At 39.3% G+C, this 21,731-nt stretch overlaps 1 protein-coding gene across 1 annotated transcript; it reads left to right on the plus strand.

Annotated features, from left to right (window-relative positions):
* The first annotated feature begins 7,316 nt into the window (after positions 1 to 7,316).
* Positions 7,317 to 12,290, plus strand: LMOD3 (leiomodin 3). Its single transcript, XM_049777668.1, has 2 exons — positions 7,317 to 7,610; positions 10,935 to 12,290. Exons 1-2 carry the CDS (start codon positions 7,317 to 7,319, stop codon positions 12,288 to 12,290), a joined length of 1,650 nt encoding a protein of 549 aa, XP_049633625.1.
* Positions 12,291 to 21,731: the final 9,441 nt, after the last annotated feature.

A 21,731-nucleotide genomic window follows, 5' to 3' on the forward strand; every position in this document is an offset into this window, starting at 1 on the left:
TTAAAAAATGTTAGCAGAATTAATTTTTCTAGAAACTAAAAGAGCTGGGGTCGAGAGATAGCACAGTGACAAGGCATTTGCCTTAGACGCAGAAGGTGGTTTGAATCCCGGCATCCCATATGTCTCCAAAGTCTGCCAGGAGCGATTTCTGAGCATAGAGCCAGGAGTAACCCCTGAGTGCTGCTGGGTGTGACCCAAAAAATACAAAAACAAAAAACAAAAAAAGAAACTAAAAGTGCTATAAAATAAAATGGGATTAAAAAATAATTAGCAAGCCATCTACTTAGAGTTGTAACATTTTAGTGATTTCTTCCAGTCTTTCTTTACTATGTAAAAAGAGATATTCTTTTCAGGATCATTCTTGAGAATTAACTTTTGTCTCTTTAAGGATACTAGGGATTTTTTTTTTTTGCTATTAAATTAGTTTTTATTTTACTTGGTTAGATGAATATTTTACAAACTATGTCATGAAGAACATTGTCTTTTGCCCTGTGGTTAAAAAATGTGTCTCGGGGCCGGGAAGGTGGCGCTACAGGTTAGATGTCTGTCTTGCAAGCAGATGGACTGCGGTTCGATCCCCCGGTGTCCCATATGGTCCCCCCAAGCCAGGGGTGATTTCTGAGCACATAGCCAGGAGTGACCCCTGAGTGTCAAACGGGTGTGGCCCAAAAACCAAAAAAAAAAAAAAAAGTGTCTCTTCAAGCCCATGTTCTCTCTTGAACATGTATGTCACTTGTCTTTATGTTTTTCTTTGCTTACTTATTTTCACTATGAAGAAGCCTGTGTTCTCTATTGAACACATTTCCTCTCTTTCTCTACTATCACATCGCTCTAAGCACATTTTGTTCAATAAAAAAACTACTTCCTTAAAAAAAATTTTGTATAGTTGTAAGTTCAGAAAAGATCACTTTTTACCAATTTAGAAATTTCATTGATATGTTTAAAGCTTTTTGGTTTAGAAATCTCTTTTATTTTTTTCGCCCCAGCATTTCTTCACCCCAGCTTAAGTGCCTAAATCTCAGATTTCTTATCTGTGAAAGGAGATTATTAAAAAAAGATCCACCTTTCAGTATTGTGTGAAGAAATGTATACATAGCCAATACATTTATTTTTTTTATTTAAACACCTTGATTACATACATGATTGTGTTTGGGTTTCAGTCATGTAAAGAACACCACCCATCACCAGTGCAACATTCCCATCACCAATGTCCCAAGTCTCCCTCCTCCCCACCCGACCCCCGCCTGTACTCTAAACAGGCTCTCAATTTCCCTCATACATTCTCATTATTAGGACAGTTCAAAATGTAGTTATTTCTCTAACTAAACTCATCACTCTTTGTGGTGAGCTTCCTGAGGTGAGCTGGAACTTCCAGCTCTTTTCTCTTTTGTGTCTGAAAATTATTATTGCAAGAATGTCTTTTGGGGCCGGGCGGTGGCGCTAGAGGTAAGGTGCCTGCCTTGCCTGCGCTAGCCTAGGACGGACAGCGGTTTGATCCCCCGGCGTCCCATATGGTCCCCCAAGCCAGGAGCGACTTCTGAGCGCATAGCCAGGGAGTAACCCCTGAGCGTTACCGGGTGTGGCCCAAAAACCAAAAAAAAAAAAAAAGAATGTCTTTCATTTTTCTTAAAACCCATAGATGAGTGAGACCACATTATTAACAAAAGTTTAAATGCTCAAATACTGTCAACATTATAAAAATTAAGGACAATTGTAGCTAAACAAATTGTCATCTTATTAGTATTTAGAGCAACAATAGTCGTACTAACTGTATCAACAATATAAGCAGTTGTGGTAACACCAGTAGCACCTCTCGTTGTGTGGTGGTGGTGGTGGTGGTAACAATAATAATAAAGGTATCTGTACCAGTATTAGGACAGTGGCAGTCTCAGTAGTTATGTAGTATCCATCCACACCCTTAAGAGCATATAGAATTATTTCACCTTTGATATTTAGCCAAAATAGAATCAATTTAAGAATTTTGAGATGGCTTAAGAAAAAATAACAATATACTCACAACCTCAGGCTACTCAGATGAGAGGGTAAAACAAGTCTAGGTATTTTGTCTCTAAAGAAGAAACTTGCCTCCCAATGTCTGTGCCTCCCTGGCCTCATAAATTCAAGAGTCCATTTTGAGGCCATCCAGACACGGGTCAGGGAAATCTGAGGAGAGAGCGAGACATTTATATGGCGCTCATGAATTCTTCAAGCAATTTGCTGCCAGTGAGCAGAGTCTTGGTGATCCAACTGCAATTGCACAAGAGAATAGCATGCCACAAACAGGACAGAACTGATTTATTTAGTAACATTTGGGAACCACTTAAAGAAGTAGTGTCTATTTATAACCAGTGCTTGGGGCTGAAGAGAGAGATGGAGAAAGACATATTCAAATTGTTCCCTCACCTGAATGAATGTGGACTGGAAATAATACATATATCCAAGAAAGAAGCACTTCCTCTCACCCTCAGGTCTTTTCAGAGACATTACAAGTTTCAGACATATTATTAGTATGTCCCCAACATTGTTTTTTTTGAGAAAGTATACAATTTCAAAACTTTTCCTTTTTCTGTCTTGATCAATATTTAAGTTCAGCTACTTCTTGAGCAGAAAAGAATCACACAATTTATTCATTTGTGAAAGTACAACAACATTGATGGGTCACTTGAGAGATAGTATTAGCATGAGGCTGACCAGAGTTGATCCCCACCACCTACCTATATTACTCCCCCTAGCTGTCAGGAGTGATCCATTAACTCGAAGCCTGAAATAATCCCTGAGCTAGTCAGAAGTGTTCCAAAAACAAAAGAAAATAAATTATAGTTTTTGAGTTTTTTTTGGGGGGTCACACCTGGCGGCACTCAAGGGTTACTCCTGGCTCTGCGCTCAGAAATTGCCTCTGGCAGGCTTGGAGATGATAGGGGATGCCGGGATTTGAACCACGATCAGTCCTGGATCAGCTGCGTTCAAGGCAAACAACCTATCGCTGTTACAACCCCACTCAGGAAGGGCACACACTTCAAAGTGTTGCACTCCTGAAAAAGAATTATTTGCCAAAAAGGGCCCGCTTAGAGCAGTCAAAGTCAGTTGACCCTTTGCGTGGAGTGTTTGGCCATAATTCTAAAGTGGCTGTAACTATCTCTCTTTATTTTTTGACCATATTAGAAATCAGGCCTTAGTAATTTTTTTCTAACAAAGGAGGACAGTACAAATCCCGCCAAAAGTCTCTCACTGACCAGCTCTCTGATCTCTGGCTACCTTGGCGCCAAGATCATGTTTTTTCCCAAAACTTAGCTCATAGTAAAGCAATTTTCAGTTTTCCTCAAAACTCTAAAACATTTCTCTCTCTTCCCACTTCCCTGAAAATTACCTGGTTTCTCCTACTTACCCAAAACAAAGCAAACCCACAACAAAACTGCCTTTCACCTTCAGTATCCGTTCTTTAATATGCAAATTTTAGCCATGGTCTTTCATTCTGTTTCCCTAACCATCTCCCACTTTCTTTGATGTCCAAAATTACACCCTGCATTCCAAAGCTCAACCCTTAAAAGTTACCCGGCTCAAAAAATAAATTTGTCTTCGTCTTTCTAGGCGCAAGTCCCCATGCATTCTGTGTGGTCTCATTCATTTCATATTTCATAATTCATTATTCCATATTCGCTTCTTCGTGCTCCCGCTTGACTCTCAGTGGGAAAATGAACTCACTAAGGTTATGCTTAGGAACTTTTTATCTCATCAGGATAAAACAGTCTGCAGCATATCGCTGTGCTATCTCTATGGCCCCAATAAATTAGTTATTAAATAACTGATATGTTTTTCAAAATTCTATAAGAGGGCACATTTTAATTTCACTTCTACGGTCTGTGAGGCATGGAGGTTGACTTATACACTGAAGAGACAGGAAAAAAATAACCAAGTTTTTGTACTACCTTTCTAGATTTTCTAGTTGAGGTCTTATAAACAGGATTGAGAAAACAGATGAACAAGCAAAGTACTGACTTAATATACATTTTACAAGATATGGGACCCATTCACAATAAAATAAAGACCTAAGAAACAGGAAACCTGAGAATATTTGTAATAGATGTGATGAAGAAATGGAAGATCATAGGAAAAGTGACAAAACAAAAGAGTATGACTTCCAGGTAGTAATTTGAGAAATTTAACAAGGCCTTGTTCATGCAATTTCTTCTCCAAATATATATAAATATATATGTATTTTTTTCCCTTCAGGTATAGGAAATCTCTCACATAAAGACTTACCTGTTTCAAGGAAAAGTTCAGAGAGTCCATCCTGCACCTGCCCCTCTTCCAAATTTTTTTGAAATATTTATCATGCTAAGATGACATATTTTGGACTAACATATTCTGAACTTTATCAAATACAAAGTTTCTGAAACTCTCTAAGCCAGCGCTGTAAAATGAAAGGCTTGTATCAGTCCTGTCATCAGCACGTACCATCAGCTGTCCTTCATATTTGATCTGCACCTCACAGTTAGCTAGATGGGAGTCCTTTTTTTGTTTTCGGTTTTTGGGCCACACTCATTGGCGCTCAGGTGTTACCCCTGGCTCTGCACTCAGGAATCTATCCCGGCAGGCTCTGGGGACCATATGGGATGCCCCGGATCATACGCGGGTCTATCCCGGGTTGGCTGCATTCAAGGCAAAAACCCTACTGCTGAGCTATCACTCCCACCCTGGAGTGATTAAAAAAAAAAATACAGATTCTTAAAACCAAGAATCTGATTCAGTACTTTCACACTGAAGCCCGTGGTATCTGTGCACTAAATAATCTTCCCCAGTGATGATTATGAAATCTAATCAATTATCCTACAGCCAATCACTTCCTTTGAATAGCTGATTCTGATGTGAAAAGCTGCTGAGGTGGCAGCTGCAGATCATCGCTAAGAGAAAGCATAGCGAAGTCATTTCTGTATCAAACGAGACTGATTACACCAGCAAAACCTCCCAGTCTGTGGATAAAATGCACAGTGGAAGCAGTTGGAATAAATGTCCCCATTTCCTAAGTTCGTTTAGTGTGATAAAAGGTAGCTGAAGGAGGGCCCCTACAGAAATCCTCAAACCTACAAAATAGTTCAAAGACACTTAATCAGATCAAAATAAATGGAATTCATCAGAACAGAATTTGAATGTTTGGGTTGGGTTTTTAGGTTCTTGGGTCACACTAGCTGTGCTCAGGGCTTACTCCTGGGTTTGACTCAGTGACCATATTATACTAAGGATCAAACCCAGGTCAGTCATGAGCAAGGCAGGCACCCTACATTTATATAATCACTCCAGTCCCTCTAAATTTTTTTGTTCAAGGGAAAGACAAGTGTACATTTCCTTTGAGCCAGCAATTTCACTTTTAGGGTGTTATCCTATAAATATTCCCCCATGGATGAAATGACACATGATGATTCAATATCCTAAAGTACAAAACAATGTTTTTAGTAAATGCTATTATTCTGTGATGGAGTTGAAAAGAATGGATATGCACAATGTCATCAATACTTGGAAGACACACCAGAACCTATAATTGGATAATTTTCAGAGCAAAATGAGCTGTCTCAGAGATAGGACTGGAAAAAAGACTATCATCTTTTTTCCTTTTATATGTTTGCAAAAATGTTAATATTATTAATATATTTATTGTGCAAAAGTCAGAATATCCTAATACCAAGAAATGCAAAAAAAATTTCTTCCTTTTCGTGATTAAGTATTTGAAGTTGGACATCTTGAGGCAGAGGTTCTCTTGGCTGTGCTTAGTTCTGGCCTCTGCTCAGTGATCACTCCTGGTAGCGTTTGTCCATAAGCAAGTCAAGTGTCTGGATCTCTATACTCTCTGGGCACCCAGTTTCAGTATTTTTGGCGGATCATCTTGTGCTGTTACTAAGCATATGAACTTATAATATTTTATCATCTACATTTTAAACTTATAAAATCAAAAACTTAAATTTAAAAAACATAATTTTTTTCCTATCACTTTTTTTTTTTTGGTTTTTGGGTCACACCTGCAGCGCTCAGGGGTTACTCCTGGCTCTACGCTCAGAAATCACTCCTGGCAGGCTCGGGGGACTATATGGGATGCCGGGATTCAAACCACCATCCTTCTGCATGCAAGGCAAACGCCCTACCTCCATGCTATCTCTCCAGCCCCTCTTATCACTTTTCAAATACTCCTGTTTGGGTCCTTAATTTGGATGTGTCATAGTTTATGCAATTACTTTCCAATTGTTGAATATTTGAGCTGTTTTTAATTCTCACAAGCACTTATTAACTCTACACTGAATATTTCTGGTTACAGATTTATACATCTGCAAAATTATTTTTTTAGTAAAAATTGGATATATATATTAAGAAGTGAAACTTCTAGATCAGAAGAAATGTATAATTTTCAATTGGATTAATATAATCAGATTATGCTCTGATATTATAAATAATATATTTTCATGCTTCTCTTTGTAATTTAATGGTTTCGGTTCTTCAACACTTTAATTTAGATCTAGTTCTATTTATTTCGGCTGAAGAATAATTAATAAGAAAAACATTATTTAAAATAGTAAGCTTGTTTCATAGTAAATTTCTTCATAGTAGAAATTCAAGTGCTGATTGCCCCCATCTGTCAGATCACAGGATCTGATGCAAATAAGGACATCGCCCTAAGGATCAGCTTACACAGCAGATGAGTAATGTAGCCAGATCTCTGCTTTGCCATACGCAGGGTCATTTGCTTCCAGAATCACACTGTAGTGAAGAGTAAGTCTGGAGAGCTGGGTTTCACTGTCAATTGAATTTTTTTTTTACTTTCGAATTCAAGTTGCTGTTCAGATATTTCTTCTGAAGTATTGTAAGTTGTTTTAACAATTTCATTAAAAGGAAGGTACTTTCCAATAGCATTTGTGTGTGGAGATTGCATGAATGTTTTGTGGCAATGTGACCGCCTTTAGGGGGACTCTTTTATTTCTGTTGAGATTCTGTAAACCAGTCACTCACCGGCGAACCTAAGCAGCTGTACTGAAATGTCAGATGGATTTGCACAGCTGACTCAAGTTGCCAAAAAGAGAGAGGCATAGTAGTTCCACAAATTGACCCTCTCCGGCCAAGTTCTTCTTAATATAGATTCGTCATTAACTTCTCTGCAGTCAGTCCTTGCTGCTCGGCAAGCACTACTAGAGTTTTTAGGCAGGAGAAATCTCTTTCACGGGTCTGTTGACCCAAGATAGTTGTTAACTGGGGGAATTTCTTGGGAATTAAAAAGATATATCTTTGATTATTTCTCATTGTTTTTACTCAGATAGAAAAATAAAGGGAAAGTCATGTCAGAACACAGCAGGAATTCCGATCAAGAAGAACTCATTGATGAGGACATTGATGAAGATGAAATCTTGGCCAATCTGTCTCCTGAAGAGCTGAAAGAACTGCAGTCGGAAATGGAAGTCATGGCCCCTGACCCCAGGCTTCCTGTGGGTATGATCCAGAAAGATCAAACTGACAAGCCACCAACTGGAAACTTCGACCATAAGTCTCTGGTTGATTTTATGTATTTGCAGAAAGCATCCAGACGCATGCTCGAAGATGAACGTGTTCCTGTCACTTTTGTGCCATCTGAGGTAACCAGGAATTTATGGCTATTAGAGAAATGGTGTCTGGGGCTAGCAGGTGTCCATGTTGTAACTGTCATTTGTTGATTCCGTGTTTTGTTGCCACTTAGAGATTAAATAATAATATTCACTTCTACTATAATTTTGAGGGTATTTTTGTTGCATTTACATGATTTGATCATTTCTTGCAACTGTCTCTTAAAAATTGCCATGGGGTTTGTATCTTTAAAAACCTGTTGCACAAACATAATACTTAAATCAACGAAAAACTTAAAATCATAAAAAATATTTAATAATATACTTTTAAACATAATAACCAGTTTAAAGATAGTTTGAAATATATGAAACAATAAGATAAAAAAAAAACCTTAAACAATTACTTTCAACTCTTACTAGCTAGAAGACCACTGTAAAGAATTAATGAAAGTTCTATACTCTGCCTTCAGGCATATCCATATACGTGCAATATTTGACATACAATTTCAAGGTCTCACTATTTCTTTAGATATATCACACACATATTCCAAGTAAACCAGAATAAATAACAGAATGTATCTAATGTTTCTACAGGGTATGGTATTACAGCAATGACTCTTAGAAACTAATAGCCACTGAGCTGGTTAAAAAAATTTGTTTTGTATGTTCTCTACCTAAGAATTAAAATTGTGGTTGAATCTATAAATTTACTTTTTATTAGAATCTTTTCTTTAATATTTTACTTTAAAGTGATTTAGCAAAAAGACTAGGTAAACTCTCATTTATATGTTATCTATATACCTTGTCAGATTACTATCACTGTGACTAAAATTAAGTAAAACTATGAAATATTTTATGATCAGAAAAACGTATGTGTGTTGGCCCTAATAAAATGAATTGCTGGTTATCATATTTTCGTGTTTCAGGGAGCATTTGCAGACATTTGACAATGGTTGTAAAAGCGGGTCGGTCCCATATAAACACAAACAACTTGATGCTTGGCTCCCCCTGCTGGAATAAATGAGAAATGCAGTGATGTAGGCTAGGTAGCTAAGATGTCAACTGCTCAATAAGCAATAAGACCGAATTCCTGCTTGTATCAAAAATGTGACTCAAATTGCTACTCCTACTTTGAAAATAAAATGATGAGAGCTGGAGAGATAGTACAGTGGGCATAGTGCTTACAATACACGGGGCCAACCCAGGTTCATCTTGGACACCCCATATGACCCTACACCTCAAATCATGCCAGAAGTGATTCCTGAGGACAGATTCAAGAATAGTCCTTGAGCATCGTGAGTGTGACCTTTCTTTAAAAAGAAAGATATTATGAGGTACAACTACTATGCTGAACGAAATACTCCTTAATGGTTACAAATCTAACAAATATAATATAATTAAGACTTTTCTTTTATTATTATTTTTTTATTTTCTTTATTTAGATGAAGCAACTATTTCTGAATCTTTGCACAATCTTGTCCCCTCTTAGTAGCTAACTCTGCTTCCTAGAAAATGTCCTTTATAAGAAAGACTTAGGGTGTGTGTGTGTGTGTGTGTGTGTGTGTGTGTGTGTGTGTGTGTGTTTGGGATGGGAGGCCACTTGTGGTGATGCTCAGAGGTTACTCCTAGCTCTGCACTCTGGCAGTGCTCAGAGAACAAACTCTAAAGGATGTTGGGTATCACACCCGGGTTGGCTTCATGCAAAGCTTATTCCCAATTAACCATATTATCACTCTGGCCCCTAAAGAAACTACTCTGTGAGCCTTTTCTTGAAGGTATCAAAGTACCTTTTATAGAGCAAAAGAGATCATAATCAAATCAAGAATTTTTTATATTCCAAACAATTCTTAATTTCTCAATTTTCAAACAATTTCTCTTACAACCCATGTTTTACATGAAATTTGATATACACATTTACAAGACTTTTAAGCAATTTTGGAATGTAAAGTTAAATTAGGACAATAAGAAAATGATTAGGGGCCGAAGTAATAGCATAGCAGTAGGGCATTTGCTTTGCACTCGGCCAACCCCAGACAGACTCTGATTTGATTCCCAGCATCCCAAATGGTCCCCTGAACCTGCCAGGACCAACTTCTGAGCACAGAGCCAGAAGTAACCCCTGAACGCTGCACCGGGTATGACCCAAAAAAATAAAAAAAAAAAAAAGATTAGTTGCTGAATACATGAATACAAAAAATGTCTATTTAATTATACATAAAATAAATATTTTAAGATGTTGATAATATCATGACACTTTTAAATAAAACTATTTTAATAGCTTCTATATAATCAAACATAATTTTAAAGGCTATATAATCCGAAAATAAAATTATTTTTGTTTTATTTTAATATATGTGATAAGATAATATAAACACAGCTAGGTGTTTCTACATGTATATCTATAGAGATTTTCCTTTGGTGGAACTCAAGGGCCAGAGAGAGAACTAAATAAGTTAAAGAATTTTCTTTGCATGCCAGAAGCCCATGTTCATTTCCCAACACTATATGATTTCCTGAGTATGACCAAGAGTATCCTTGAACCTACAGTACTCTCTGTGCATCTCTAGTTGTGGTCCTCAGACTAAAAAACAAACAAACAAACAAAAAACACACCTCAAACTCTCTAGACTAGAGCTACATAATGTAAAAGTAAATTAAGTTGGGGCCGGTGAGGTGGCGCTAGAGGTAAGGTTCTGCCTTGCAAGTGCTAGCCAAGGAAGGACTGCGGTTCAATCCCCCAGCGTCCCATATGGTCCCCCCCAAGCCAGGGGGCGATTTCTGAGCACTTAGCCAGGAGTAACCCCTGAGCATCAAATGGGTGTGGCCCAAAAAAACAAAACAAGGGGCCGGAGAGATAGCATGAAGGTGAGGTGTTTGCCTTTCATGCAGAAGGTCATCGGTTCAAATCCCAGCATCCCATATGGTCCCCCGTGCTTTCCAGGAGCAATTTCTGAGCATGGAGCCAGGAGTAACCCCTGAGCACTGCCAGGTGAGACCCAAAAACAAAAACACAAACAAAACAAAACAAAAAAAAAGTAAATTAAGTTAAAGTGAAAATCTGCCAATTATCTCTCCCCTCAGTTGTTACTGGTCCCCTCAGCAATAACTACTAACTTAGCAAACATTACAACACTTTTCTTATGAACATATAAACTTGTATACATAGTATACATAATGTATGCATGCATCTAGAAGCAAGTATTATATAGGCATGTATATGGACATACAAATGAGATATTATTTGTAGTTATTTGCTTTCTTTTTATTTAATAATTTCATTATCTTCCAGTAGATGTTCACTCTAGTTCATATATCTTGACTGCTACATTTTCTAAACTTTATAAATTTCTCTTTTAGGAAAACACCCCAAATAAACATGAAGCACTACCCGAGGGTAATAAAAATATGTCCCAATATTTAAAAGAAAAACTCAATAGTGAAATTATTGCAAATAATAGAAAAGCAAAGGGCAGCAGCAATGTCCAAAAACAAGCTAAGTATGAAAATGAAGACAACGAAGATAATAGTAAAGAAAGTGATGGCAAAACAAAAAAAGAGGAGGAAGACGTAAAGGAACAAATCAAAAATGGTGAGAACAACTGCCAACACACAACTAGTCAAGCTTTTGAAAAACAGAATGACAGGCCAGAGGCCCAAGAAAAAAGTGGGAAAAAAATATCAAAATTAGATCCTAAAAAGCTAGCCCTAGATACCAGTTTTTTGAAGGTGAGTGCAAGACCTTCAGGAAACCAAACAGATCTGGATGGAAGCTTGAGGCGAGTTAGACAAAATGATCCTGAAATGACAGAACTCAACCTGAACAATATTGAGAATATCCCCAAAGAAATGTTATTGGACTTTGTCAATGCAATGAAGAAAAACAAACATATCAAAACCTTCAGTCTAGCAAATGTAGGTGCAGATGAGAATGTCGCATTTGCTTTGGCTAACATGCTGCGCGAAAACAGAAGTATTACCACTCTCAATATCGAGTCCAATTTCATCACAGGTAAGGGCATTGTGGCCATCATGAGATGTCTCCAGTTTAATGAGACACTCACGGAACTTCGGTTTCACAATCAAAGACACATGCTGGGCCACCATGCTGAAATGGAAATATCTCGGCTATTAAAGGCCAACAACACTCTTCTGAAGATGGGCTACCATTTTGAGCTTCCGGGCCCCAGAATGGTGGTAACCAACCTGCTGACCAGAAATCAAGATAAACAGAGGCAGAAAAGACAAGAAGAACAAAAACAGCAGCAACTCAAAGAGCAGAGAAAGTTAATAGCCATGTTAGAAAATGGGTTGGGGCTGCCACCTGGGATGTGGGAAATGCTGGGAGGCCCAATGCCGGATCCCAGAATGCAGGAGTTCCTCCAACCTCAGTCTCCAAACCCCCAGGCAGTGCCCTTCAGTCGACAGAACGAGCTGATGAAAACCCAGTCACAGCCTCCACAGTATAGGACAGACCCCAATTCCTTCCGGGTAGTGAAGCTGAAGAGAAGCCAGCGCAAATCTCGAATGCCAGAAGCCAGAGAATCACAGGAGAAAACCAATCTCAAGGATGTCATCAAAACGCTCAAGCCAGTGCCGAGAAATAGGCCACCGCCTTTGGTGGAAATCACTCCCAGAGACCAGCTCTTGAATGATATCCGTCACAGCAATGTCGCTTATCTTAAACCTGTAAGTAGAAGGAGGGAGAAATGGTGAGCCAGCATCGTGACCAGTGTATCCCAACTCTACCCTCTATTTATTTTAACACCAGGGGATTCTCACTAACTGTGACTGATTAGGGGCAGGGAGAGGGGATAAGTCAGAAATTATCATTAACACTAAATTATTTGTTATCCCCAAGAACAAACATCTTTATAACTAATGTGAAACTAATATTGACAACTAGCAACATTTGCTAAGCGCTAAAATGAGAAAAGTACTGTAGACTTTTCCTTATACTAATTAACAAATCATCATCTTACTAACCTTATAAAGTAGGTATTTATTACATAAAAATGGGGCCGAGATATAGCATGGCAGTAAGGTTTTTGCCTTGCATGCAGAAGGTTGGTAGTTTGAATCCCGGCATCCCATATGGTCCCCCGAGCCTGCCAGGAGCGATTTCTGAGCATAGAGTCAGGAGTAACTCCTAGCGAGCTGCCGGGTGTGACCCGGAAACCAAAAATAAAAATAAAATAAAATAGAAAGAAACTGTGTCTTAGAGAAGTGAATGTATCACTAGGAGATACAACTAGGAAGCAAAAGAATAGTCATTTAGTTCCAGCTTTTATCCGTTCTGCTACATTGTCACTATCCACGCCATGTTGAACAGACATCAGTGGTCCCTAAAAAACCTGCTATGAGGAAGAAATAAGAATGAGGCCTAGGGGCCAAAGAAATAGTTCAGTGAGTTGGGTGTTTTCCTTGCACATGGCTGATCCAGGTTTGATCCGGCATCGCATCTGAGCCCCAAGCCAGGAGCGATTTCCAAGCGCACAGCCAGGAGTAACCCCTGAGCATCACTGGGTGTAACCCCAAAATCAAAGTAAATAAATAAATAAAATGCTTAAAAACAGATGCTTCTTGGGCCAGAGAACTAGTACAGAGGTTAAGGTGCTTGCCTTCCATACAGCTGACCCAGATTCAATCCTTAGTACCACATATGGTTCTCTGAGCACCAACAGGAGTGATTTTTAGGTGCAGAGCTTGGAGTAAGCCCTGAGTATCACTAGGTATGGCTCCTAAAAACCAAGATCAAAATAGTTGACTCTTTTGAACCAGATGGAGAAAGTCTATGTGAAGTTATATTTATACCCCTGACTTTTTTTTTTTAATATTGGCTTTTGGGCCACACCCAGAGGTGCTCAGGGGTTACTCCTGGATCTGCACTCAGAAATTGCTCCTGGCCAACTCAGGGGACCATCTGGAATCAAACACTGGTCAATCTCGGGTCTGCCACATGCAAGGCAAATGCCTCACCACTGTGCTAGTGATCTAGGCCCTCCCTGACTTTTTTTTAAAGCCAGAAGACAAATGTTAAACTTCAAGCTGTTCTATGAATCTATGAAATATTAAGCTCTTTTGCTCTCATTCCAATTTTGATATTTACTATGTTATTCTAGTATTGCTGCTGTTCGGTGGAAATGTTTTATTGTTGCGAATTAAGTGGCTGAGATAATGTTTTGTATTGCTACAACAACATTTGTGGAGCCTGAGAAATGAACTCATCTAAAGGTTACAGTGGTTAATGATTGACTATATTATTTTTTAAAACCTAATGTGTAATTTAACCAAGATCACTTGACATAGAGTTAATATATTTTTCATCAGAGTCACAGTTTTTCTCAACAGTTTAGGTGGGTTTTCATGTTAGTTTTTTTTTTAAATATCCTAATAAGCTCTAAATAAAATCACACATCTAAATAAAATTCACATATCTGAGACATAACATATATGCCCCAATTTACATCTCCTGGTTGTACTGAGTTGATAAGATATGTATGAATACGTCTAAGTCACAGATGCCTTTTACATGTTATTTAGACAGAGCCTGGTTCTTCCTGGGGCAGAATCAAGGTAAGAACACTAGAGGTCACATAGGTCAAGCAGTTCTTTGCCTGCCTTTAGGACTTCCTGCACCTGCTTTTCCATGTAGTCAGACTTCTCAGGGGGTGGAGTCTAGCGGGCACTACTTGGAGAAAAATTAGCTTTGTCACTTCTGTCACCAGTCAAATGTAAAGCAGAGATGACCTGTATCTGTGACCTCACTGATGAAAACTAACATTAGTCTGAAAAGAATGACAGAAGTTTTTGAAATATCTATATTAAATGTATCACTTGTGGAGGGGCATAGCTTTGGTTCATAGGTAGCACACTGGCTTTCACATCCAAGGCTCTAGCTTTAGTCCCTGGCACTGAAAGGAATCGCCCCATCTTTCTGACCCTTTTCCCCAGCACTGTGGATATGGTCCAGATGGAACTCCAGTACCCAACTTTTTTTTCGGGGGGGGGGGGCCCACAGCCAGTGGCTTAGGGGTTACTCCTGGTTCTGTGCTTAGAAACCATTCCTGGCAGGCTTGGGGGACCTTATGGGATGCTGGGAATCAAACCCAGATCTGTCCCAGATTGGCCACATGCAAGGCAAACACTCTACCACCGTGCTATCTCTCTGGCCCAGGCCCACCTATTTTATTACATGTGGCACATGGATTCACAATGGAAGAGCTAATGAAGTTCAAAAGATCCTTTGATCTAACTCCTTGCATTCTGAAAGAATGTTCTATTGGGAAAATCTGCTTTCTCTGGAATTTGTCCCATTCTGTCAAATATTTATTTATGATTGTAATATCTACTTCTATGGGACTCTCATGTCTCAGGGCCCTTCAGAGACAGGACTGTAGTCTCAAGCTCATGGAGTTTATAATGTTGAAGTTTAAAAAAAATTTTTTAGCATGGGGCTCACTCCTAAGGTGCTCTTCGGTCATCACGACCACAACTGGTAGTGCCTGGGTTAATGTATTATTAAAGCTGTGAAATGCCAGAGATCCCATCAATGCCTGTATAATTCCATTATGCTCTATTATATGAGCCACATCCCTGACCCCTACACCAAGTCAGCTTTGTCACTTTCATAGTCAAAACACTGACTTTTAGTCAAATAAAAACACAACTGCTTTAAATCCAGATCCCAGTGCAGAAGGTATTAAAATTAATTCACGATGATAACTACATAAGTGCAACACCTTGCCAAATACTATATCTTCATTTTTAGTCAGTTATAAAATGCTATAAATTTTGTTCTTTTGCTTGTTTTTCATGTCTGCTATGAAAGAAAAGTCTGAAGAAAACTCAATGGATTTTTTGAATTATGGTTTTACATTCAACCTCAGCCTTGAAACTTTTTTTTTAGCCAAGGGATTAACAGTTTCTCCCATTGTCACCAGCCTGACTTGGTCTAAGAGAGGCATCCCTTTGTATAAATCTCAGACAGAAATGTCACTCAACTTTATCATGTGATCCTATAAAATGCACTGAGAAAAATGTGAAAATGCATGGTTTCACTAATGAAAATTTGCTTTAATAACACCAACTTGCTCTGTACTGCTCTGTTTTTGTGCTCTGCTGCTTCGATAATAAATGGCTGCTTTAAAGCTGAATCATAGTGTAACCTTTTTTGTTTGTTTGTTTTTGGGGGCCACACCCAGTGGCACTCAGGGACTCTGCACTCAGAATCACTCCTGGCAGGCACGGGGGACTAAAGGGGATGCAGGAATTCAAACCAATATTGGTCCTGGGTTGGCTGTTTATAAAGCAAATGCCCTACTTCTGTGCTATCTCTCCACCCCCCATAGTGTAATCTTTTTAAAAGACCTTCTTATGCCTTTTTATTTTGAAATTATTTCATATTTACAAAAAATTTAAATAATACAAAGAATTCTTATGTACCTATTTTACTTAACATGGTAATAATATGTCTATCTGCCCGCATGTGGTACCTTGGGGACAAATAGCTACAAAGCACTAATAGTACAAAGGCTATGATATGTTCCTGCTTGCATATGCAGCCAACTGCTGTGAAACATTATCCATTATAAACTACTTTTTGATTTCAGAGTTGTTAAAAAGCATCAACACAATGTGTGTCTTAGATGTAATGGAGCACACTAAATTCCATCAGTGGTGATCTCAAAACCCTGAGAAAGGGATGTTATTAGTCACTTGAACAAACCACTACCATTCTTTTTAGAGTGCTGAGACTAAAGGCCAAATAAATAAATATAGAGATTAAAGGTTTCTTTTGTATGCAGGTGACCCAATTCAATCCCTGCATCACATCATCCACCACTCCAGTGCCTCGGGTATGTGTTAGGTAATTCCTGGTATCAAAGGGCCTAATGAACCTCACATTCAGGCCCTTGCATTGGTCCATGTCAAGGAATTGCCAGGTAAAGTTCCCAGACCACCAAAGTCTCTTGAGCACAATCTTGGGAGGGCCCCAAAATAAAAGAGAGGAAGCAATAAGACTACAAGTGTTTTGGGTGGGTCTTCTCTTTTGTCTTGGAGGGTAGAGATGCTCTCAAGCCTTTAGGTTTTTCAAATATGAGGTTAAAATTAAGACCATTTTGAACTCTTGTGATTTTATGTTTTGTTTTGTTTTTTAATTGAGTGCAGAAAACAAACTTAGGAATTATTCTTAGAATACAATGAAAAAAAGACTACTCTTTTTGGTTATGGAAATGGTTGGTTAGTTGGTTTTGAGGCTGTATAGCGCTAATCAAGATTTATTCCTGACTCTGAGCTCAGGGATCACTCTTGGTATGGGCAGGGGGTTGTCAGGAGTCATATGGAATGCTAGAAATCCAAACAGGGTCAACCTCATGTATGGTAAGCAATTTGCCCACTTTAGCTCTAATATTTGTATTTTCAAGGGTATATATTTAACTAGCTCATATATATTCTCCCATTTTTTTTTTTTTTTTGGTGGAGGATCATACTTGGTAGTGCTGTGCTAAGGTATTAATCCTGTCTTTGCATTCAGGAATTATTCCTGGTGGGGCTTGGGAGATCATATGATATATTGGGATAGAATCTGGATCAGCCACGTGCAAGGCAAGCTCTACCGGCCTCTAGCCTCCTTCCCTTCTCATATTAATGCTTATTCCCTCCCTATCTATACTTCCGGCCTGAGATCCTTAAAGTGAAGTTTCCAGCAAAGACTAAAGGAAAATCTGCATATTTGATTTGTTCAATTGCTACCTCTTTCAAAAAACTGCCATCTAATACGATTAAGAGAGATCTAATCTATGGATCAAGTATTAAAATGAACTAGGGGCCAGAGCGGTGGCGCAAGCAGTAAGACACCTACCTTGTCCATGCTAGCCTAGGACTAACTGAGGTTCAATCCCCTGGCATCCCATGTAGTCCCCTAAGCTGGCGCGATTTCTGAGTGCATAGCCAGGAGTAACCCCTGAGCACCACTGGATGTTACCAAAAAGAAAACAAAAACAAACGAACTGATGAACTATAGTAGCCTTTCTCATTCAGGGACCATATGGCTCCTGTGAACACCCAGGATGTTTCAAGGGGGCCACAGGTGAAAATCATGTCAATTCGAGGTCACAACATGAGACTAGTTAATCAATCAGTTAGTAGGATTGGGGTGAGGAATGGGAAACATAAAGGAAGTAAGGTTAGAAGAGGCCACAGAAAGAAAAGGTTGAGAAACAGTTAAGTACAGGATAGATCTGAAGGCTTGCTTTATTTGATTTACATGTCATCAAATATATTTTATCTTGTTTTATTTTGTAGGAAGGTACACCCAGAAGTGCTCAATTATGGCTCTGTGCTCAGGAATCATTTCTGATGGGGTTTAGGGGACCATATGTGGTAACAGGAATTGAACCCTAGTAGTCCATGTCCAAGGCATTACCCATGTACTATCTCTTTGGCCCCAAATTGTATAAATTTTTAAAAATCACCAAAAAAAATCTGGGGCTAGATATATAGTATAGTGGGGTAAGGCATTTGCTTTGCATGCAGCTGCTCTGGGTTTCAACCCCAAGGCTCCATATGGCTTCCTGATCCTGCCAAGAGTAAATTCTATGCACATGGTCAGGAGTAAGCCCTGAGCACTGCTGGATGTGGTCCTTAAACAAACAAATTACCCCCAAAAAATATTGGGTTTCTGTATAATGAACCACATAGGACTTGTATCAACATGGCAATACTAATATTTTGGGTGTGAGTTTGGACCACACCCAAAGATGCTCAGGGGCTTCTCCCAGCTCTGTAATTACTCCTGATGGTGCTCAGAGGACCAACCAGTGCTGGAATCAAGCCCAGGAGAACTTTTGAGCTATTTTTCCAGCCTTTATGCCATGAGATACATAATAGGAACTAGGGCCAGAGCGATAGCACAGCTGTAGGGCATTTGCTATGAACATGACCGATCAGGGATGGACCAGGTTCAATTCCCAGCATCCTATATGGTCCCCATAGCATGCCAGGGGTGTTTTCTGAGTTCAGAGCCAGGAGTAACTTCTGAGCGCCACCGGGTGTGGCCCAAAAAATAAATAAATAAATAAATAAATAAATAAATAAATAAATTGAACTATTTTTCTCTGTCTACACTGCACTCTAAAACTTAGCTCATTCATTTCCATTAATTATTTTAGAGCTCTAGATTTTAACTTTTTTTTTTTGGTTTTTGGCCCACACCCGGTGATGCTCAGGGGTTACTCCTGGCCAAACACTCAGAAATTGCTCCTGACTTGGGGGACCATATGGGACGTTGAGAGATTGAACCGCGGTCAGTCCTAGGCTAGCACGAACAAGGCAGGCACCTTACCACTTGCGCCACCGCTCTGGCCCCTAGTTCATTTTAATATTTGATCCATAGATTATATCTCTCTTAATCACCATCAAACTGTGGGCCATCCTAGGCTAAAGCACGCAAGGCATACGCCTTGCCTTACCGCTTGTGCCACCACTACGGCCCCTAAATTTTAACTTCTTTTTAATTTTATTTGATTTTTTGGTCTTGGGGCCACACCAGAAATCTTTAGAGTACATTCCCAGCACAGTGCTCATGAGCTGCTTTCTGAGTGGTACTGTCCATATGTTACTGAGAATGGAATCCAGGACTCCCACAGCCATACCATGCATTGCAGCCCTTTGAGCCATATTCCCTTTTTCATATATATATATATTTTTTTTTTTATTTAAACACCTTGATTACATACATGATTGTGTTTGGGTTTCAGTCATGTAAAGAACACCACCCATCACCAGTGCAACATTCCCATCACCAATGTCCCAAATCTCCCTCCTCCCCACCCAACCCCCACCTGTACTCTAGACAGGCTTTCTATAACCCTCATACATTCTCATTATTAGGATAGTTCAAAATGTAGTTATTTCTCTAACTAAACTCACCCTGTTTGTGGTGAGCTTCATGAGGTGAGCTGTAACTTCCAGACCTTCTCGCTTTTGTGTCTGAAAATTATTATTGCAAGAATGTCTTTCATTTTTCTTAAAACCCATAGATGAGTGAGACCATTCTGCGTTTTTCTCTCTCTCTCTGACTTATTTCACTCAGCATAATAGATTCCGTGTACATCCATGTATAGGAAAATTTCATGACTTCATCTCTCCTGACAGCTGCATAATATTCCATTGTGTATATGTACCACAGTTTCTTTAGCCATTTGTCTGTTGAAGGGTATCTTGGTTGTTTCCATGCCTTACCTTATTTTTTTGCTTTTGATTATAGCTATATAGTTTTTAAGTTTATGTGTTGTTTATCACATAGAATTAATTAGTGACTCATTCATTTCATATGGTGTAATTCTGAATCAGTTTAATAACAGCCCCAAACAGACATTAGACTTGTACAGACATAAGTCTACCTTCCTGGTATAGTTTACTCCATCTTGTATTAATTTATTTATTTTGAATTTTTGGGTTATATCTGGTGGTGAATAGGAGTTATTGCTGGCTCCCAGGGGCCCTCAAACTTTTTAAACAGGGGGCCAGTTCACTGTCCTTCAGACTGTTGGAGGGCCAGATTGTAGTAAAAACAAAAATTATGAACAAAATTCTATACACACTGCATATATCTTATTTAGAAGTGAAGAAACAAAATGGGAATATATACAATATGTGGCCCGCGGGCCATAGTTTGAAGACCCCTGCAAGCTTTGGAAACACTCCTGTGGAGCTCAGGAAGTATAACCAGGGTCAGCCATATGCAAGGCATGTGCCCTACATGCTGTACTATAGCTCCAGCCTTCCATCTTTAACATTTTTTATAGTCTATGCAATGGCCCAGATGAACTTTTTATTCAAATGAAAAATCCAAGGCTAAGAAAAATAAAAGACAGTATTGTAATAATATCCAGAGACAATAGAGATGAGGGCTGGAAGGACTGACTGGCCCATGAATATGAAGCTTACCATAAAGAATGGTGAGTGCAGTTAGAGAAATAAGCACACTAGTAACTATCATGACAATGTTAGTGAGTGAGGGGGCTGGCGAGGTGGCACTCGAGGTAAGGTGTCTGCCTTGCAAGCGCTAGCCAAGGATCAGGACCTCGGTTTGATCCCTGGCGTCCCATATGGTCCCCCCAAGCCAGGGATCAGGACCTCGGTTTGATCCCTGGCGTCCCATATGGTCCCCCCAAGCCAGGGGCAATTTCTGAGCGCTTAGCCAGGAGTAACCCCTGAACATCAAACGGGTGTGGCCCGAAAAAAAACAAAAAACAAAAAACAAAACAAAACAAAAAAATGTTAGTGAGTGAGAGAAGTAGAATACCTGTCTTGAATATAAGCAGAGTGGGGGGGGAAGTAGGGAGTGGGGGTGCATTGATGGTGGGAATGTTGCACTGGTTGAAGGGGGGTGTTCTTTTTTATGACTGAAACCCAAATATGAACATGTTTGTAATCATGGTGCTTAAATGAAGATATTATTTTAAAAAAATTCAAGAGCCAGAGATAGTACATTGGTAGGGAGCTTGCCTTGCACATGACCAATTCAGGTTCAATCCCCAGTATCACATGTAGTCTCCAGAGACTACCAGGATTGATCCCTGAATGCAAAGCCACCAGTAAACTCTGAGTACAGCCATTATGACCCAAAATCATATGAACAACAATATAACAATTTTTAACTCCTTACAAAAATAAACCTATACCAAAGCTTAAAATTTTGGGCTTGCTTTTTTATGCTAAAACATATTCTTACTGGGATAAAGCAAAGAAATATTTTTTGTTGTTGTTTGTTTGTTTGTTTTGTTCTTTTTTTTTTGGTCACACCCAGCAGTGATCAGGGGTTACTCCTGACTCTGCGCTCAGAAATCGCTCCTGGCAGGCTTAGAGAACCTTATGGGATGCAAGGAATCGAAACCAGGGTCCATCCTGTGTTGGCTGCATGCAAGGCAAATGCCCTACTGCTGTGCTATCACTCCGACCCCAAAGCAAAGAAATCTTTTTGAGGGGGATCTGTGGGTTTGGGGAGTAAATTCAGAGCCTCACTGCATGCAAGAAAATGTTCTACAGGGGCCAGAGAGATGGCATGGAGGTGAAGCATTTGCCTTGCATGCAGAAGGTCAGTGGTTTGAATCCCGGCATCCCTTATGGTCCCCCAAGCATGCCAGGAGC

The sequence above is a fragment of the Suncus etruscus genome, chromosome 7, assembly GCF_024139225.1.
Source record: "Suncus etruscus isolate mSunEtr1 chromosome 7, mSunEtr1.pri.cur, whole genome shotgun sequence".
In the NCBI taxonomy this organism is placed as follows: domain Eukaryota; kingdom Metazoa; phylum Chordata; class Mammalia; order Eulipotyphla; family Soricidae; genus Suncus; species Suncus etruscus.

Bases quoted from the DNA above. Each gene is read 5' to 3' on its own strand.
- LMOD3 (XM_049777668.1), top strand. From the start codon at position 7,317: ATGTCAGAACACAGCAGGAATTCCGATCAAGAAGAACTCATTGATGAG. The intron at 7,611-10,934 runs GTAACCAGGAAT...TTTCTCTTTTAG, and splicing joins TCACTTTTGTGCCATCTGAG to GAAAACACCCCAAATAAACA.